The sequence below is a fragment of the Mus musculus genome, chromosome 13, assembly GCF_000001635.26.
Source record: "Mus musculus strain C57BL/6J chromosome 13, GRCm38.p6 C57BL/6J".
NCBI classification, from domain to species: domain Eukaryota; kingdom Metazoa; phylum Chordata; class Mammalia; order Rodentia; family Muridae; genus Mus; species Mus musculus.
Genome location: NC_000079.6, coordinates 34,044,553 through 34,066,042, shown reverse-complemented (window position 1 = coordinate 34,066,042; position 21,490 = coordinate 34,044,553). Strand labels below are relative to the sequence as shown.

General features: G+C 44.4%; 1 protein-coding gene across 4 annotated transcripts in view; it reads right to left on the bottom strand.

Moving 5' to 3' along the window:
* The window catches only part of Bphl (biphenyl hydrolase-like (serine hydrolase, breast epithelial mucin-associated antigen)), a 36,490-nt gene that overhangs the window by 8,032 nt on the left and 6,968 nt on the right, over positions 1-21,490 (bottom strand). For 2 of the 4 annotated variants that reach the window (XM_030247386.1, XM_006516737.2), the window contains exons 3-5: positions 15,609-15,762; positions 5,478-5,609; positions 2,010-2,133 (exon numbers count right to left, since the gene is read on the bottom strand). In XM_030247386.1, coding sequence (XP_030103246.1) covers positions 2,010-2,133; positions 5,478-5,609; positions 15,609-15,762 — 410 coding nt within the window. Of the gene's footprint in view, positions 1-2,009; positions 2,134-5,477; positions 5,610-15,608; positions 15,763-19,090; positions 19,258-21,490 lie in introns of all 4 variants that reach the window. The other 2 variants (NM_026512.1, XM_006516736.3) reach the window with 2 other exon arrangements.

Here is a 21,490-nt window from a genome sequence, read left to right as displayed (position 1 = left end):
GGAAAACCCATCATTTCTGAAGCAGAAAACAATTAACTAGGCCACCTAGCATCTCTCTAATGGTATGTTCATAAGAGGCAGTTGTGCTATGGTGAAAAAAATATGTTTTAGGAAAATCCAGGACTTGTCGTTTACCAACTAAATGGCTTGAAATACTGTTTAACATCTGTTCTCATCTACAAAATGGAACAATTTTCCCTAAGTTTGTAGTGAAGTGTAATAAGTAAAATATTTTTAAAATAGAAAACGTTACATGGAAACATCACATTGCTCCCTCTAAATATATAAAATTAAAAACATAGAAACTGAGGTGTATCATTGAAGTTATGGCTATTTGTGGGTTCTTTTTTTTCTACCTTTTCCCACCCCTCTTCTTCCTCCCTTTCAAGTCCCTAACACTTGATAGGAGAGAAAAAAGAATAGAGGGAAAAGGAGACAAAAAAAATCATTATACTACTTCCTGCTGATTAGGGGCATCAAGTTCCTTAGGGCAAGTTTGATCTTGCCAACAGAATATCTAATTTCTTCTTTTCATCTTTATGAACATGACTACTTGACAAACTACATCCAACTACCAGTTGGCCAACTAGCCCCTCCTCTCAGGCCCTAGCATTTAAATAGCCTCTGAGAGGTCCCCAGAATTCCAATGTCACACACTCTCAGAAACTATATTCTTTTTTTTTCTTTTTTTTTTTTTTTGCTTTTTCGAGACAGGGTTTCTCTGTGTAGCCCTGACTGTTCTGCAACTCACTCTGTAGTCCAGGCTAGCCTCAAACTCAGAAATTCGCCTGCCTCTGCCTCCCAAGTGCTAGGATTAAAGGCATGCGCCACTATCTTCAGTTGGCAAAATCACGCCCCTGTTAGAGCATGGGGCAAATCACAGTCAGCTGCTGTGGACAGTCTGAAGCAGCCCCATACCCCACATCTGGGATTAAAATGAAAACACATTCTTATAATATTTATGTGTTTTTAAAGAAACCAAAATTCTCACTCCAGAGGTGCACAGAAAACAAGTGGGAGATTAATAAGAAAATAAGCTATTTGAATTTTGTGCCACAACCATGGCTTGTATTTTTATAATTTTATAAAAGTCAAGTTTGAAAATGCCATATTTATTATGGACTTCTAAATTTTTGTAAAAATCCTCCATGTTTACTCACAGTGTAGTTTCAATGTAACTTCTACCTTAATTTTTCACTTACTCTATACTCTTCCCAAAGCAGTTGCTATTTCTGCTCATATTCTTGTGTTTGCCTAACTCAAGGTTGAACTGATATAGAAAAATGTAGTGGAATGTGAAAAATGAAGAGAGGTCTTTAAATGTAAAATTATAAATATATGCATATAGTTCATATATATAGACCTAGATATATGAATTGCTATGTAATTATATTTTGTTGTGGAATAAGAACACCCCTTCCCCTTATTTCCAAATCCCCAGAGAAGCCCACTGTTAGGCAGTGGAGCTGTTAGGGTGCCAGCTTTCCCTTCTGAGCTTTGGGGACTCAGGCACATGGAGGGGCTGACTACATATTTAAGGTGGTTATGACTTGTAAAGTTTTACAACATAATTTTAGTGAGGAAACATTTCAGAGCTGAATACAGAATATGACTATATCTATATGGGTGGCAACCAAAGGATAATTTGCTTTCTTGGTTTGGCTTTATGAATATTTTTATTGTTATTGTTTTTAAATGAACTAAAAATCCCAAGGCATACTGAGTTGTTACCAGTTCTTGCTACAAATGTAATGTGATATTCTTGTTACAGAACTCAGTGCCTGGGAACACACTGGCCTCACTGTGCTCAAAGACATTTACTAGGATCCTTCTGCCGAGGATCCCCAGAGCTCATAGCTCAGTTCCTCTGTGCCTGTGGTACTCTCTGACCAAATGAGGAACCGTATCCTAAACTACCCTTCTCCCACTTCTTTTCCTTCCTAGGGCTTCTTTTATTTCCTTAGAGGCTTTGTGGTGCCCAGAAGTCGTGAAGCTGTAAGAAGACTCACCGTGACCCTTTCACATGCTGGAGAAGGAAGTCAGCATGAAAGCGGGGGACCAATGGGTCCTTCTCCCCATGCACAATGAGGGTAGGGCACTGGACCAGGGGCAGCAAGTGCCGGCAGATGTTACCTGAGAGACAAGACGTAGGAGTCAATTGCCTTAGCATAGCCACTCTGCAGAGATGCGCTGCTGCTAGACTTTGGACTTCAATGCTGCAAAAGGCAACAAAGGCTTGGTCCCTAGAGAGGTGCCATTAAGAAGTAGTGAAAGACCAGGTGTATTGGTGCACACCTTTAATCCCAGCACCTGGGAGGGAGGCAGAGGCAGGCAAATTTCTGAGTTCGAGGCCAGCCTGGTCTACAGAGTGAGTTCCAGGACAGCCAGGGTTATACAGAGAAACCCTGTCTCAAAAAAACAAAACAAAACAAAACAAAACAAAACAAAACAAAACAAAACAAAACAAAACCAAACAACAATAGCAACAACAAAAAAGAAGTAGTGAAAGCCTCAGAATGTGGCCTTGTGGGACGTCCTTATTCACTGGGGACATATACCTGAAGGGGATTGTGGAACCCTAGCCTATCCTCTCTTCCCTTCAGCTCTCTGACTTGGGAAGTGACTGGCTGCCTCACCACAGATGCAAAGCAATATGACCACTTGTTCATTGTCTGGAACCTCTACAACAAGCCAAAGTAAGGCTTTTCTGTTATCTTAGGTGTTTTGTAATCCACTGACACACACGCCCCTCTGCATCTTGACTTTTCTATCAGTGGAAGCAACCTGATCTGGGATTTCTTCCAGTATCAACATTATTAGGCTTTGCTCTTCTTTACCTATGCCCTGTCTGCTTATGTTGATGCTCTACTAGTAAACGAACAGTGTTTCTTGAGTTAAGTTCATTATTCATGTAAAATGATAGAGAAATCAAATAAGCGAACGAACGCCCCACAAGTCTTATATTACAAAGCCAGCCTGTCGGTCACGTGGATGCTCTCCGGCATTTGCAGCCTTTCCCCTTGAGTTTGTGCTTCAGTGGCTGAAGCCTAGGCAGTCCTTGGGCTGTGGGAACTTCACAGTGAAGTTAGCCTGTATGGGGAACACAAGCAAGTCTTCAGTGCTTGTGTCTTCATGACACTCCTGATGGTCACACCTTGGGGGCTCCTTGCCAGCTAGAGCTTCATTCTCAAACAGCAATAACCGCAGTTGCCTGGGACTGTTACGAGGCTGCACTTAGAGTCAGTGGTGCCGAAGGTTCTGGGTATCCATCCTGGCAGCTTCTTCCTTCACTCCCCGCCCATCTCTGCCAGTACTGAAAGGAAGGTGCTAGAGCACTGAGCTGGCTCGGATCCAGTACACGCGGCCCCACCCTTCTCTTCAGCTGGGGGTTGCTCTCCTCCAAGGGAGCGCCACCAGTTGACTGGGTCTCTGAAGCGCAACACTCCAGTCACTGGGCAGCACACACCTGCCAGCTGCATGAGGTGATGCTGCTGAAAGCCAGCTTTGCCACCACTTGCTGCAGCGGAATCTGTTAATGCATGCAACACTTACACTCCTTGAGCAGTGTGGGGGAAGACACGTTTTTTTGCTGGACTGGTACTCACTATATAGACCAAGCTGGCCTCAGCCTCACAGATTCACTTGTCTGCCTCCTAAGTGCTGTGATTAAAGGCACATGCCACCATGCTAAGCTAATACTTACATTTTAACTCATTCCATACCGCCAAACATTTGTAAATTAGACGCTTTTTTTATAACAGTAATAGCACTTTCATGATAACCATCTGCAGCACTCTATCATAAATGAATGTATATTATCTCACTTAACTGCACCCCCCCAACCTTTATGAAGAAGGTATTAGTATGTTCTCCAGAAATCAAGTCACTGCACAAAGCCATCCTGACAGCAAGCCAAGACCTCAAACCTAGGCCTGGGTGACCGCACAGCTGTACAATCACCCATGCCAGACCAAGTGTCTCTAAAACTGAACACACGGCCACAGAGAAAAGACTCCCGTTAGATCAGTAAATACAGAAGGCAGATGAACTAAGTCCTGTTGTAAGATGATTTCTATATTGGACTTTCTAGTCAGGATGTATTCCTGAACTGTCGATTTAACAAGTTTTACACTGTCATGGAGAGCTGTCTCATGTGGCTTTGTGGCATTTTTTATTCTGTTGTTTTAAGGTACAAGGAAACACATTTTAAAGATTTGTTACTATGCATGGAGACTGCATTTCTACAGGATCACTGTAAGGCATGGATTTGTTCTTTTGAACTTAAACCAGACATGTAACATTTCCAAAGTCCCTTTCATTGCAAAAGCTTTGACATTACAGAAGATTCATGCTGGAAAGGATTATCTAATAGATTAAACTGCCCCTTTAGACACAAGCATTCTATAACTGAATGTCCACTGGATTAAATCTCAGCTACTCTATTTTTGCAGCAATTACAAAGATAAAAAGAGGAAAGGGGGCAATAGAGGGATTCCGAGCAGCTTGCTGCAATTAGGGTCTTAGTACTCCCCCAAGGCTCCTGTGTTAGAGCTTGTTCCTGAGTGTAGACAGGAAGGGAGGCGGTGGAACCTTTAAGAGGTGGGGCATAGTGAAAGGTTATAGGTCATTAGGGGTGTGCCTTTGGAGGAGAGGTAGACTCTATATTATCCCTCTGTTTCATTTTTGCCAATGAGGTAAACAGTTTTGCCTTGCCAAACTCTCCTATCATGATTCAATGCACCATCCAGCCTAAAAGGCAGTCGGTTTCCCGAGTCATGGACGAAAACTCCCAGAACTAAGTCACAATGCACTTTTCCTTTCAGAGAGCTGATTGTCTCAGGCGTTTGTCCCGGGGACAGAAAGCTGACTAAACACACAGCTATGTAAAAATAAACTTAAGGGTGGTAATTCTTGCTGGGAATCTTGTTAACATTTTCAGATAAACAAAAGGACATGTATTTGTCCACAGCTAAGGTTACATCACTTGGTTCTGAAGATGGAAAGAGAGTTGAACAGTCTCTTCGCCCTCCCCGGCTCTGCTGGAGCTGAGGATCATGGCAGAAATGTCCTCCTGCTTTGTTCCAGAAATAAAAAGAGCAGTGGGTGGACCCATCCAGACAGGGCAAATTGTCTGTATGGTGGCTCTCTTTCTAATGACCTCTTCTTCAATTAGAAAGTAGAACCAGAGGTTTCTGGAGAACAGATTTGTGCAGACACACAAGCAAAGGACTGAAGGGAAGTGAAGAGATGGCTGAGAGAGCCTCAACACAAACCTTTACTCACACGGTCCTGTCTGGCATTTACACTAATTACACAAGGACTCGTATTGTGCACGATAACCAGCGTCCCTGTTCACCCGATAACAGTGTGGGGATAATGGGTGGGTTCACTTATCATGGAGGAATGCAGGGAAGCCAAGAGAGGAACTCAAGCCTGCCCTGCAATTAGCAAAGGAACCATTAGTCCATGCAACATACCCTCTGGCAGTTGTTTAAACTGGCTTATGCCATCCACCCAGTCCTCACAGGTTTTGGCAAGGTAGTCATATCCATACAGGGCTTCCAGGGGTTTCCTTGCCTTCTCACTCCATTTAGAAACATCTCGGATACCTGAAAAACCAAAGTGTAGATAAGGAGGAGTCCGGTCTCCCACTAAAGTATTACCCGGAAGTAAGCCAAGGGCACCTCTGGGTCTCGCGCTCACATCCCTCTGGCTGGGAAAGCTTTCCCCAGCACAGGCCTGGCTCACTCACATCCTCTAGGTCTCTGCTCCGATGTCAGACAGCTCCACCTCCACCCGCATGCCCTCTGTGACTTTCCATGTCCATCTGCTCTGCTTAGCACTTACCGCTGCTTGGCAGGGCTTTCTGCCTTATGCCTGATTGTCCATCTCTCCCCCCTTCGGGATGGGGTCCCAGTGCAAGGGTTTTGCTTTATGCCTTGCTGCACATAGACACTCAGCTGAACCTCCCACTAGAATAATATGATAAGTCATTAGTGGGTGAATGAAATCAGAACTGAGTTGAACGCTTTCTGCTAAAGTAGCAAGATAAATGGAAACATTTCTCTAATTTGTGTCTCCAGAGTAAAATGGCATTATAGTTATTTTTTAGTTCCTAGTTTAGCTCTATTTTCTCCTTTCTTATCATCTTTGTAATTGCTGTAAGAGTAGAGTAGCTAATATTTAATCCTGGAGACATTCAGTTACACAATGGTGTAACAGTTTCCTCCAAGGCTGAAACATTTCATCCTGGAGAAAGGTCTCTAAGCAGGAAGGTAAACTACCCAAAAAAGCACCAGGAAGTCCCTGAAACTGACCAGATTCACTAGGGCCCTCCTAGCCAAAGTAAGCAATAAAAGCTGAGATTTCCCGTCAGATTAAAGAAAGCTGAACTGCAAAGAATATTTTTAGAGAAAAGCTGCAAAGAAAACTGAGAGTGACCAGCTGCCTAAAAGAAGCAGAAACCAGCCAAATTGCCTAGAAGAGATTTGGACCCACTGAGGCACCTGGAAAGGACAATCTCCAATCCGTTGAGTCACCCGAGGGCAGTGCAGTATACTCTGGGTTCCCAGCTTTGTGAGCTGTCATCCATACTGGGGAGGATTTTGGTAATGCAGTTGTTTTCGAATCATTTCTGCTTCTTGGAAGTCACCCAAATAAACTCATGGTTCATCAAGCTGGACTTTAGTGCTAGCCATACGTTGGTTTGCCACAGGATCCTTATTTTGGATGCGTACACATGTGTGTTGCATTTCCCCAGAAAATGTTGTGTTATACAACAGAGAAAGGGGACTGTTTCTAGGACTGTGGACTACAAACTCTGTGGATGCTCCAGCCAATCACATAAAATTGCAGAGAATATGTGCAAAACTGACATAGGTTCTCCCAAACACTAAACCATCTTTACATTATTTTATTTTGACTCATGTAGTTTAAATGCTATACAAGTATACTAAATTGTTTAGGAAAATAATGAACAAAAAGTCTGTGTATGTTCAATTTATTTTTCAAAGCTTTTGGCCATGTTTGATTGACCCATAGATGCAGTAAAGGGCTAGCTGTTTAAAGAAGTTCCTCTGGCTCACTGAGAAACAAACGAATGATGCATGTAAGTTCTGTTCAAGAGAGTGTGTAGAGATAACAAGTCTAAACTATATTATAAATGATTACTTCATAGGAAAAAATAATAGGCTAACCTCTACGTTTAAAATAAGGCAGCAAATGTGATTTACTCCACCTGATCTTTTCTGTAGTTCCTTAAGCACGGTGGTCAAGACTCTGCTGCTCTTGAACTTACTAAATGTGGTGTATGAAAGTATTTAACCTGTGCATTGCTAAGGACACACCACAAAGGTCAGGTGACACCAGTAACACACGTTGACATCAGATGGTATTTTCTTCAGAGTACTGACAGCTCCCAGCACCTGGTAGGCTCTCAAGGTATACTCGCTGAATGGAAATACTCAAATGCGGGAAATCATTGTGCTTTACAGCTAACCTGCATTCTGAAGGAGGTGCCTATCTCTGCCTCTGAAAATTGGTCTAGATGTTCAGAGGGAAGACAGGGTGAGTTGACTGCAGAGACTAGGATGGTTGAGCTGCTTGGTAAAAATGGGAAAGATTTCAGAGAGGGGCGTGTTTAAGTTGGTTAAAAAATTAAGAGGGGGTAGACTTCAGAATAAGTAACGGAAAGTTGGTAGAGTGGGAAAGAGGCTAGCAAGATGTGATGAAAGCCCGGAGGGAGGGAAGTTCAATCGTAAGATATTTGCATGTGTGAAGCTCTATGCTTAATTCCTAGTGCCACTCCTATCCTCTAAAATATAATAATAGTAAGTTAAAAATTTCTGTGGATACCTGCACTCTGAGCTGCCTGGGAGAACACACCCTGTGAGGGGCCATCATGCAATACAACAACCCCATCTTTCATAGAATATAATTATTAAAACAAATCTTTCATAGGGGCTGGAGAGATGGCTTAGTGGTTAGTGAAGAGCACTGGCTGCTCTTTCAGCGGACCCAGGTTCTATTCCCAGCACTCACATGGCAGCTCTGTAATTCCTCTTCTGGGGGATACGATGCCTCTTCTGTCCTCCGTGGGTACCAGGCATGCATGGATGCAAAACCCTCACGAACAGAAAATTTTTAAAAAGTTCTTTTGTATGTTTGAGAACATGTATATGTGGAGATCAGGGGACAGCATCAAGTGCTATTCCTCTTCAGAAACTCTCTACCTGTGATGAGACAAGGCTCATGGGTAAGGCTCGGTTGGCTAGTTATGGAGGCCTGTCTGATTTTTTCAGCACTGAGCATGCACGACAAGAACTTTGCCAACTGAGGTTTCTCCCCAAATCCATGAAATGCAATTCTTATTATTTAACAGAGCCACAGTAACTAGTGAACATGTATGATTGAGTCCATAAGAGAGACAGCAAACCCTGAGAACAAGGCCAATGCGGGGGGGGGGGTGGGGTGGGGTGGGGGCTGTCTCAGGGTAGGGCTGCTCCAGAGGTCAGACAGCCATCAGCAAGGAGGAGCCAAGGCCAATCTGAGTTCATGCTCATTGTTTCCAGACAAGTGTAACCAGCTGTTACTTGTCATGTGGTCTGTGCAGCTAGCCATCATTGATTTCATGGGAACTCATCCACTGGACATGGTGGGAGTGTCTCCACCAACATGAGGTAAACCAGTTGTCCATGGGGAAAGGAGTGTACAAACTACTTGGTAGATTTGCCCAACAGTATCTGAATACAATCCAATGGTGGAAACCAGCATAGTTCAATTATGCCAAAAGGGCTGAATTATAATAGCTAAATATTATATTAAAAAAAAACCTTTAGGGGCTAGAGAGATGGCTCAGCACTTAAGAGCACTGGCTGCTCTTCCAGAAGACCCAGGTTCAATTCCCAGCATCCACATGACAGCTCATCAATGTCTGTAACTCCAGCTTCAGGAGTTCTGACACATTCATACAGATACATGTAAAATAAAAATAAATAATAAAAAATCTGAAAAATCAATTAGGAAAAACAAATTCCTTGTGTTGTGATGGCTGAGAAAGGAGAAGCTTCCAAGAACCCAATGGGTTAGTGCTTAGCACAGTGTCCCCTGCTAAAGCATAGGTACTTCAGCTGGGAACAGAATGAGGTCCTGTTAGTGGATTAATTTACGTAGAGTTTTGAAATGAGAGGTGTTTATGGGAATATCAGATCTGCGGTAAACCTTCAGGACCACAGAAGAAATAGCAAAAGATCTCAGGGCAGGGAAATGCAGCAGCTGCTGGGGGAGCTTGAGGTCTTACAGTGGGTGCAGGCTTGGAAGTCAGACGGATTGCATAGGAGTCCCAGTGCCTAGACATGCAGTTGTGTGAAAATGGGCAAGTTACTTAACCTCTCTGCTAATTTCTGAATCAGAAACTATGAATTATATTAACCTTCTAGAATAAACAGTAAGAAATTACATGGAATTTGCCGACAATGGTGTCTGGCATGTAACACAGACTCAAAACGTTTCTTTTGCATTTACATATTTACTTCTGATAATTTCTTTGAAGAGGGAGTCATTTCTGTCCCAAAGCATAATCACTACCCAAAATTAGTAATTATGCTTCATAGGCAAGTGCCCAGGATAACCAATTGAATCAAACTGTTTGCTGATTCAAAACAGAATTTGGATCCCCAAAGAAACTGATATATCCTCCCCCCTCTTTCTTTTAGAGCATATAACCCATGCCAAACACTAGATCCATAATGAAAACTTATTAATTTAGTTCAGCACCAAGAAAGTCTACTAAGTTCCTGTTTCCACCAATATATACTTAGATAATGTGGTGGTTTGAATGAGAATAGACCCTAAAAGCTCATATGTTTGAATGCTTGGTCCCCAGCAAGTGGAACTGTTTAGGAAGGATTAGGAGGTGTGGCCTTGTTGGAGGCGGTGTGTACTGAGGGGTGGGTTTTGAGGCTCCAACAGCCTATATCGTTCCCAGTGAGCTTTCTCTGCCTCTTGCTTCTGGATCAGAGGTGAGCTCTCAGCTATTGCTCCAGCATCATATCTGCTTACCTGCTGCCATGCTCCCCACCATGGTGATTATGAACCACAAGCCCCAAATTAAACACTTTCTTTTATAAGTTGCTTCAGTCATGCTGTCAGATAAGTAACCTAGTAACTAAGATGAAAGACACAGCTTTCACCTTAAGAGTCTTACAGACAGGGCTTGCAGACAGCATCCAAGGTATGGCAGCTGCCTATTCATAAGAAAAACCACCAGGACTCCTGGTTTCTTGAAACCACAGAGCGCTGAACTCTACAAATGCTGTGTTCTCCCATGATGACATTTATTGCTAAGTAGGCCCAGTAAAAGAGATTGGAAATAACTAATGTATACCAGAACAATTAGAACACACTGTAGTGGGGCTGCCAGCATCCGTCTTCACTATGTGACGTGTTTTAAGTAAAACAAGCGCACATGGCATGCAGGGATGGCAGCAAGCTGACAGTGGATCTGTTGCCCAACATGGTTTCTTAAGGCAGACAGGCAGGTAGCATACAGAGCGTAATAGACACACTGGACAAAGGGATGGTTTGTGTTCTGGGTAGCATGTAGCAGCATCAGGTGTGGCAGAATACACCAACATTTTTTTCACAGTGGCACACAATTTAGGACGTAAGGATTGATTACTCTGGAATTTTCCATTAACAATTTCAGAACACAGCTGAGTGAAGCTACAGAGAGTAAAGCCAAGGTAATGGGAGGCTGTGTTCCAATCTGAACCCAGTATGTACTGCACTCCCAGGTAAATCATTTACTAGGGCAAGACATTTAGCAAGAGGAACACATAGAGAGAAACGACTGAGTTCAGGTTGTAGACATAGTGAGGTATCTATGTGGCAATCAGATAAGAATCACATGAAGAGTCCATTGTGTGGGGCTCAGGAGAAAACAGAAGGGCACAGAGTGGGGACAGCATGGCATGGTGGAGTGCACCTGCAATCTGAGCTACCCCGGAGGCTGAGGTAGGAGGATAGCTCAAGCCCAAGGGCTTGAGGCCAGCATGGGCAACACACTGAGATGCCATCTTTAAAGGTGGGGAAGATGAGGCTGTCAGTCAGCATGTCAGTCCAGATCTGTGGAGTTCACAAGCTAACCAGCCTCAGCTAAGCTGTGAACCCCAAGTTCAGTAGGAGATCCCATTGCAGAAAACAAACATTGGAAGTGGACCTCTAGCCTCCACGTGTACAGCCACATGTACATGCACCCCCACGCTGATGCATGCATGTGTGTGTGTGTGAGTGCCCCCACACAGACATGTACACACACACACACACACACACACACACACACACAGAGTAAAAGAGGAGAGGATCAGAACAGAAAGCAAGGCCAGCTCCAAGGGCCTCAATGACGCTGTCCCAAATATCAAAGTCAGAGAGCAAACAGAGAGGGATGCCAGGACCATGACAGCACAGTGGCCGGAAAGCCAACCCAGAGGGAGCTCGTGGAGAGGGAGTGCACTGTACCATGCACAGCAGGAGACTGCTTTCAAAGGTTAGAGGGAGGGTTGGGGGAGGACACAGAGCAGCCAAGAGCCCAGAGGGTTTGCTTACATGGAAGGCAGTGTCTCCACTGGGCTGGTGGGCCAGAGGCCTCCTTCTGGGTTGAGAAAGTGGCCAGGGTGTTGAAGGAGGGAATTGGAGGTATCCTGGACAGTGAAGAGTATTGTGGGACAGAGAGAGCTTTCATTTCAGGAAGCAGGGGACACATCGGAAACCCACTCTTTGGTGACTATGACAAAGGGGTAAAAGGGTGAGAGTGCCCAGGACAAAGTGTCATCGTGTGGGCATGTGCGAAGCATTACAAGGCCCACCAGGGTGAGGGCTGCGGGACACCTCAGAGCACCCTGGGAGCTGCTATTGCGTGATTACTGAGAAGGACGTGGGCGGAGAGAGGGGAAGGTGTACTGAGGAAGGGCAGCCCACAGGAAGACAGAAGAGTTAGAAACTGGAGTGGAGCCAGACCGGGGAGGGGGGGGGTAGCGAAGCTGAGTGGACCTCTTTGAAGTTCCAAGGGTTTTTTAAGTGGGAGATGGAATTGCTTGATTTCTGTCCTACAAAGGATTCCACCCCCTCTGGAGGACAGAATATCCCAAGAGGCCAAGGTTCTTAGCAGGAGGGTGACGGGTATGGGGGAGGAGGATATAACTCAGGAGTCATTGTGTGGCATGAACAGAACAAAGCCACCAGGAGATGCAAAGGGCAGAGGGAGACTGATCCCTCAGGAGAAGGCTACACGCATTCAGAGGGCGTGGACTGTTAGCTGAATGGCAGAGGAAAGGTGAGTAGAGATGGGGCGGCATTCAACTTTAGAACTTTAGATAGTCCAGATCCGAGGGTGCAACGTAAGCCATAACAAAGTAAAAGAATTGAAACCGGACAGATATGTTTCCCAAATCTAAAAGAATTAAATGCTAATAGCAGAAAGATATCTAGGACACCCTAGGTATTTAGAAATTAAACGTTACATTTCTAAATGCCTATAAATGAACGCAAAGTTTGAGGCGCTATTAGAAAAGATATTTTGAACTATCTCTTGCTGAGTGAAAATATAACACAGTAAAATCTGTAGGTTTTGAGATGGCTAATTTTGGGTGTTAACTTGACCACACCTGGAAACAACTAAAAAGCAAGCTGCTGGACACTCCTATGAGGGATTTTCTTAATCAGATCATTTGAAACAGGAAGACCCACTCCACATGTGGGTGGCACCTTCTGATGGCAGCCCAGATAACAGGACAAGGAAGAAGGAAATTTCTTTGTGCCTGCTTGACTTCACTCTTGCTGGCAAGTCCATCTATCCTATTGCTGGCTGTGCTGGCTGGTTTTATGTCAACTTCACACTATCTAGAGAGTCGTTTGGGATGAGGGAACCTCAGTTGAGAAAATGCTCTCACCAGACTGCCTGTGGACAAGTGTGTGGTGCATTTTATTGCTTGATGATTGACATGGGAGAGCCTGGCTCGCTGTGGGTGGGACCCCATGAGCCGGTGGTCCTGAGCACTGTAAGTGTACAGACTCAGCAAAGAAAGAGGAAGGCAGTAAGCAGCATCTCCCCAAGGCTTCTGCTTCCATCTCTGCCCCCAGGTTTCCACCTCAAGTTTTTGCTCTGATTTCTCTCAGGGTAGAGTGTGACCTGAGAGTTGTAACGTGAAATAGAGCCTTTTCTCTTGTAGTTGCTTTTGGTCACGGTTTTTGCATAGCAATAAGAATCCTAACTAGGATATAGCGGCATTCCTTCCTCAATGTTCAAACCACCTTCTTCAGGATTCCAATGTTGACTGAAGGCCAATGGCTGTTCAAAAATCCTCCAAGCCTTTGGAATGGAACTGCTAAGACATTCAGCCTTGCCAATGGAGACCCTACTAGACAGGACTGGATTCTCAGTTGCTCAGGTGTGAGACAGCCCTTGCCGGGCTGCCAAGGCTGCTTCCTAATCTGTATTTAATAAGTCTAATTAATCTAATAGATCTTTATATGCACAGGTGCTTAGCTCTAGCAGCTCTAGAGGAAAATTTACAGCATTAAATGATATATTAGAAAAGACTAAACATCTCAAAGCAATAATCTAAGATTTCTACTCTGAGATTGGAGGGAATAAAGCGAATCAGAACCCAAAGCAAGCAGGAGGAGGACAGAAATAATGGAAGACAGAAAACAAAACCAAGCCAACATTAGAAACAGATACTTTAAAAGATCAGTGACTGGCCGGGCAAGGAAGATGTGACACAGATGACCAATGTGGACACAGGAGGTGTTTCTACAGACCTTACAACTTAAGGCATGACTCAAATGTCTAGAGGGTAGTGAGGGAGTGCTCCCGATGAGTTAAAAGTACGGCACTTTGACGATACCATACTTGCTATGGTGAGACCCATGCAGCAGAAGACTAGAACGACCACAACGCCACTGAAGTAGAGAGAACACAGACACCTATTTTGTAAAGTTATGGAGTGGGACACAGTGTAATAAAGAGGAACTGCAGGGGAAGGGGGCAGTGTTCTGGAGCAGGAGTAGTGTTTACCCATTGAGGCAGAGAGCAAGAGCCCAGGAAGAGAAGTGGAGGATTTGGAAGAAGCAAGGGCACTGGGTGCCAGAGGCAGCGGGGGCTCACGGATGGCAAAAGAGGAACAGGCTACTCTAAGCCAGGGTGGTGAGGACAAGTGGAGGCCAGATTAGGGTTGCTTTCTAAGTCATCTGTTACTTAAGAGTTTCAGATTGCTTTAAAAACAGGAAGAGCACAGAGAACTAAGATTCTAGAACTTAAGATTCTAGCCTCCAAGTAGTTTACAATGAGAATAGCAGAATACCTGGAAGAGACTTTGCACGTGCTGGGCTCTGCAAACTTTTCCTTTGGGGCCAGGGAGTAAATATTTCAGGCTCCGAAGGCCAAGATATCCATCAAAGACATAGTATAGGCACAGCCTAGGAGAGAAAATGCTGGACCCACTGGGGGCAAACCTCTTCTGTTAGGCCATCTGTAGTTTAGTAGAGACACAGAAAGCTTCTAGTGAGAAAGGAGAGCCATGATAGGTCAGACTGGCAGGGAAGAGTGGTTGGAAGCCCAGGTAGCCTCTCTTTCGCCCCAGTGACCCCTAAGCCCTGGGAACCCCTCTCTCCTTCTGAGAACATGATTCTCCCAATTCAGAAAGGTTGCTAGAAACTAACCAATGCCAAGGCTGGGTGCCTAGCAACTGCCAACACTCCCATAAGCTCTGGCTATGGTATAAGCTGGGCAGTAATGCTGGGAGTAGAAGAAAAATGGGGAAGAGTTAGGGTGTAGATGCCCCAGCTTGGTCTCCAACTCATGAGCTAACTTTCATTGGTGCCTCAAAATTGTAAAAGTGGTAGGCTGGAGTTGAACCACAGGCTGGATGGCACTGGCCTCACTCTTGTACCCCTAAAGACCTAAAGGAGAAGCTTAAAGAAGGCCTTAGCCAAGAAAACTGTACAAATCATTGTAAGCAAAACACAGGTTCATTTTTCAGCATAGTGTTTCCTTACATAATCATTATATTAATTTATTCATGTATTCATCCATCCATCTATCCATCCATCCATCCATCCATCCATCCATCCATCCATCCATCCATTTATTCATTCATTCATGGTTTTTATTTTGAGACCAGGCCACGCTATATTGCCCATGCTGGCTTCAAACTCAGAAATCTCCAGTCTTGACCTTGTGAGGAGCTGAGATCACAGGCATGTACTACCACAACTGGCTTTTTCATATTACTTAAAATGAGGTTATGAGTAACACTTCACAACACCCCCGCCTTCTGCCAAGCTCACTCCCTGAGGTAGCGAGTGTAAATACTGCTGTTGCGGAGCTTCGGCCTGAGTCATGCAAGTTTCACTTCTGGAAATAGAAAACTATCCATTTCTAGGTTGGTTAAATTCGGTGGCTTTCCTGAAAACTCACTCTTCTTTTGACCTTGGAGCTGAGAACTGCAAGTGGATGAGATGTGACTTGTCAGCCAACACACATCGAAGCAAGAGACGGGGAGGGAATGAGAAGGATCATCATGACTGTGCCTACGGCGGGCAGCACTTACCCTGGTAAATCCTGCTGTCTTCCTCGGTGACATAGGCATTTGCTCCCCAGATCACCATCTTGCGGATATAAGATGGGTACTTTGCAGCAGCGATGAGCGCAGTTATGCCGCCATCACTCCAGCCCAGGAGGGAGACCTGCTTGAACTGTAGAGCCTGTGGGTGACACAGCAGGATGCACAGCACAGTTACCACTGCGCTACGCTGAAAGAACCTGGGTGGTGGTGATCAGAGTTCTGTAAGTCTGCCACTTAGATCTGGCGTCAATTAATTAGCTTTGCTACATTGTCATTGTTATAGAACCTTGAGTACATTGTAGGTTTTGACTTATGTGGGAATCATATCTTCTTCCTCTTGGATAAAATATCCAAATACGGAATCACTGAATCAGCAGCAATCTGCTGTTATTTGGGTATGGCAAGCACTCTGTGTGTGTGTGTGTGTGTGTGTGTGTGTGCACCTGGGTGTGGCTCAGAGGACAATCATGGAGATCGGAAAGGATCTTAAGATAAAATGCATCCGAGTATCTGGTGAAGCCACAGCTGTAGTTGTGGGAAGAACTGGCTAAAGACAAGAGGGAGCACAGTGTCATAGCAAAGCCGTGTCTGTCCTTGGGTGGTGAATCAACCAGGACCCCAAAAATGTGCTCAGCAAAGAAAGCTGACAGAGCATGGCAAAGAGGCTTCTGGAAGTAAAACACTGTCTGAAAAGGTTAAAGTCAAGGAACTAGCGAATGTTAGCCAGGACTCTTGCTGGTGCCACCCCACATGCACACACATTCTCTGGCTAACCATTTGACATTAATATGCAGAATGAGAATCTGTATTATCTATAGCCTAGCACACTGCCCTCCTGGACTCATTTACCAGGAGACAGACCCAGGATATAAACAACATTGCTCGTAATCACAAAATTGACAAATGCCCATGAGCAACTTATAACAAAACATAGCTCAAAATTCACCATTTACCAGTAGATGATGCGTAGAATAAACCAGTGGATACATCCAGTGAAACGTAGCAGCTCTCTTGATCCTGCTGGGGTTATACAATCTATACATAGCCATACCTCACCAGGGATGCCTTGTAATGTATGGTACCAAGAGCTACACACATACGTGAAGTATAGAGCAGATACCTTGGACAGGGGATATGTTAACAGTTGGGGTGGGGTGGGGTGGAGCCAGGATGGCTGAGCAGCATCACATTTACTGGACCACTCAGAATATCATGGGATTTAAAACTCATGACAGAGTGCTACAGATAACATTAATGAACTTGCATTTTAGAAAGACAGGAGGAAATATTTCAGAAGTTTTTCTCATGAGGAAATGATAAATGTTGGGGACAGGACTGGGGAGACAGTGTTGTTGGTAAAGGGCTTGTGGAACATGCATGGGGACCTGGGGTCTCTCTCAGGACACATGTAGAAAGCTAGACACAGTGGTGCATGCATGCAATCCCAGCTTTGAGGAGGTGGGGACAGGAGGATTTCTGGCCATCCAGCCTAGTCTTCTTGGGGAATCTTCAGGCCAATGAGTGATCTTGTTTCAAAAAAAAAAAAAAAACAAGGCACAAAGCAACTAAGCAACAATGGTTGATGAGACAGACATGTTTAACCTGGTTTGGACATTCATTATGCAGTATAGACATATCCTGGAACCTTATTTAACTCTTTGGCGTGTACAATTTTTTTTAAAATGTATTAATGTATAAGCTAAAAGTAAACTTAATTTAAAGTACAAAACATTACAACTATGAATGAATTATTTCTGGAATTTTCCAGACCACAGTTGGCCATAGATAAGTGGAGCCACAGAGAGTGGGAGCACAGACAGGGGACAATGGCAGTGAGCATGTTCATCCGGAAACGAACAGCAAACCAGAAGGATGTGATACCATCAGCACTACACCCCTGTAAGCCCAGCACTTTGGACACAGAGGCTACCCTGTTACACAGTGAGCTTGAGGCTAGCCAGGGCTACCTAGCAATATCCTGCCTCAGAATATCCAAATAACCAAATAAAATACTGTGTTTGCTAGAAAGTTCTGACTCCTTACCTGGGCCTAAACAATAATTAAAAGCAGGACAAAAGCTGGAGGTTTACATCTTCCTTTTGTATCTTCTTTACTTTGGGTTGGATTCCTGCTCAACTCTGCAGGTAGGCATGTTAAGCATTCAAGGACTGTCTATCTAAAGGCTGGTGGTACTTAAGCGATCTTAACCCCTCTACTGGCTAGTTTTATGTCACCTTGACACAAGCTTAAAGTCAACAGAGAAGAGGCATCTTCAGTGGAGAAAATGCCTCCATAATATCGGGCTATAGGCAACCTGTAAGGCAGTTTCTAACTAGTGATTGGAGAGGGAGGGCCTAGCCCACTGTGGGTGGTGCTATTCCTAGGCTGGAGGTTTTAAAGGAAGACAGGCTGAGCAAGCCATGAGGAACAAGCCAGTAAGCAGCACCCCTCCATGGCCTCTGCACCAGTTTCTGCTTCTAGATTTCTGCACTGCTTTAGTACCTGTCCTTTAGTACTTCTTTTGATGATGAACTGTGACATAGAAGTGTAAGCCAAATAAACTCCTTCCCATGTTGCTTTGGTCATGGTGTTTCATCACAACAATGGTAACCCTGCTAGGATAATCCCATCAAGGCTGAAGGCACGAGCATACAAGCAGCGGTGGCACCTTACCGTTGCCTTTCTTAATGTCCTGTTCCAGACATGGTTCTAAGCCTGAAGTCAGCTTGGATTGCAGGAATGGCAGAGCCTTACAGACAAGTCACCCTGTGAGATGACTCCTGAGCATCAACAGTCATGACTTCCTCAGGCTTCCCTGCAGAACCAGAACTGAGATAACACCAGACCACACCTTGACCAGGACAGCTTAATTCTGTAGACTTCTTGCTACCTCTCCAGTTCTTGCTCTCCCTAAACCTAAAGCTCATGTCAGTACCCTGAAGATGGTCCGAAGGGCTTACTTTCCATCTTCTCCAAATGGCAGTTTTGGTTTTAGAACACTTTCCTGTCTCTTCACCAGCATTTCTTGTTGCTTTTTTTGGGTGGAAGCCATGGAGTTGAACCTCTGGTTTAGGACTCCATTTTCATCTGTATAAAGCTGTGTATTTTGCTATGTGTGGTGTGGTGTTGTAGGCCTGCAATCCTAGTATGTCAGAGCCTGAAGCAGAAGGGTTGAGATCTCAAGGCCCATTAAGACTATACAATGAAAATCTGTCTCAAACCAAAGTAACACAAAACAAAACTAAAACTGCACTTATGCCAGGAGACTGGTGGGAAAGGCAGAGCCTTGGTGTCTTGGCAGTAGCATCATTAGATAGCTGGGCTCTGTTTTTACTTGGTCCTTTAGCTCTTCCTTATATTAGACTCACTTGGTATTGCCTTTGTAAAAAGAAAGAACACCAGGAATTAGAACAAATAAAGATGGGCCCAGTCATCTCTCCCCACTCCAGCACTTCTCTGGGTCTCACCTTCATCAAGTCAACAGCATCCTTTGCATCCCTTTCAAAAAAATCCCGTGGAAAATCTCGATCTGGGGGTCTGGAATATCCATATCCTCGAGGGTCCCAGGCCACCAATGTGAAGCGCTTCTTATTTAGGCTCTGAAGCTGAGGTGCAAAATCGGTCTTTCCGCTACCTGAAAACACCCACTGGGTTACGGTCCACTGAATGTTCTCAGCATAGCCAACACCAGAGCAAAATAGAAGCAGTAACAATTTTAAAAGACAGTTCTTGGTGCTCTAAAAAATTAACCAGAAAAACCCCTAGTGGGGGTGGGGAGTTGTGTTGCAATGGCTCCACACAGAGGCGCATTGCCAAGCCTGATGGAGTTAGGACCTGTCTCCGGTCTCCCTCTAGTGGTAATTTTGAGGAAGACATAGGCCCAGAGTGAGGCTCGGGACCAGTATTTTTGAAGCGCTTTTGACAGCCTTACAGTTTAGTCTTCCTATGCCTCCTTTGGAAGGATTAAATAAACCTTACTGAAATAAACTTTCAAATTTGATAGTTTCTGGGTATTAGCTCTCTAAGGACTTAGAAATGACGGAGATCCCAATGGCATACAGGTAGAAGTGTCATATTCCAGATGTTTTCAAATAAGCTAATATAAATGCCTTTTAAGAGTAAGTAGAAGTAAATGAAAACCCTGAAACGTGTGTGTTTAAGAAATCAAATTGTATTTTATCAAACCAGCACGAAGGGGCCTATGCCAAGAGCCTGTAATGGCCCTGTTAATCCCCACCAGCTCAGCCACCAGAGATGTGGTGTGCTCACATCCATCTTGTGTGTGTGTGTGTGTGTGTGTGTGTGTGTGTGTGTGTGTTTGTAAGGTCACATACTAAGAGCTCTGTCCAGGGGAAAGTCCACACTGACTGAGCAGTTTGTTTGATTTCTAAGCACTCAGAACTTGGGCCACAAATATACAGCCAGCCAAGTTCACTTACTATCTAGGTCCATCACACAAATCATTAAAAAACCCACACCAAAAGCAGGTCAATGATTGCCAGCCCTTGTCTCCGGCTTTCTCACAGGAGTTTCTTGTATGCCCTTGAACTAGAAGTATCCTAAAGGAGGGCAAAAAGTAAGGGGTTGGAGGGGTGGTGAGATCAAGCTAGAATAACAGTTTCACCAATAAGGAAACATTTGCTTTCTAACACTGGGCATGCACTCGGAAACTAGGGCCAAGAGCACTAAAACCTTAAACAAATATTTAGGGAACAGACATAATTATCAGTACATGATTCTGCGGGGCACATGGGAAACTAGGGGACAAGGTAGGGGAAAGACTCCCACTGCTCCATTTTAAAGCTGTGGGATCATGCCAATACTTTCCAGAAATGAAAAAAAAAATTATACTGGTGGATGTTTTGTGTAGTTAATGCCGCAGTGTTAGAGTAATTTAAAATCATCTCTAATATGGTAAACTGCTTTTGCTGATGGTTTAATTGGACACCAGCTTTTGGAGTATACATCTCCTTCATTTCAGAAGCTTAAGAAACGGGTGCTAAGTGTCCCAAGCCTCTCACTTGCCGCAGTGGTACTGTGTCAGCAGGGGCCTGGAGAGCAGGGTCAAGGGGAGCTGAAAGTTTTAGCATGTGACCTTTAGGAGAAAGAGGCAAATCACAATAAATCTCTACTGGGATTACACAAATACCAAAAAGAAAAAGGAAGCAAGCAAGCAAGCAGCAACCCTAAAATCCCCCAAATCATGGCGCACCCTCTCTGGAACTTTCTAAACCCGAACTGCTTTTCCATAAAACAGGACTGAGATTCAGCTCCACACACTGCAGGTGGTGACGTGCTCATCTGAGTCTGAGTTTAAACTAGACCAGGCATGGTGGCACAAACCTGTCATCTAAGTGTTTATGAGGCTAAGGCAAGTGTGAGCTTTAAAGTAAGACCCTGTTAGGAAAAGAGTCTTTTAACACTCCCCCTCCCCCCCACACACCTATTATTTTATTAAACAAATCCAACACACCTGGTCCGGATGCATCCTGGCCTGGTTTTGGTAATGTAAGTCTCACATTCCAGAAAGGAATGTCCCCTTGGGTACCAGACAAACTAACTGGGAGGGCTGGTCACCACCTTACTGTCTTCACCATCTGCTCCTTCTTTGGACCCCAGTTTCCTCGACCCCTCTAGTCCTCCCAAGTAATAGGACACCGTTTTCACAGTGTGTTTCAGTGGGGGAAGAAGTGGGTAAAAGAGTAAGAAATTAATCCAGTAGAGAGTTATTTACTTTTCTAGATCATTCGACTTTGAGCAAGGCAAATATTCCTTAAGAGTTTTTTAGCAAGCGCAAACATGAATGAATGATGGATGCTTGGCATCTAGCATCGAGATCCATCGCGGAGAATCTACAGCCTGCAGAA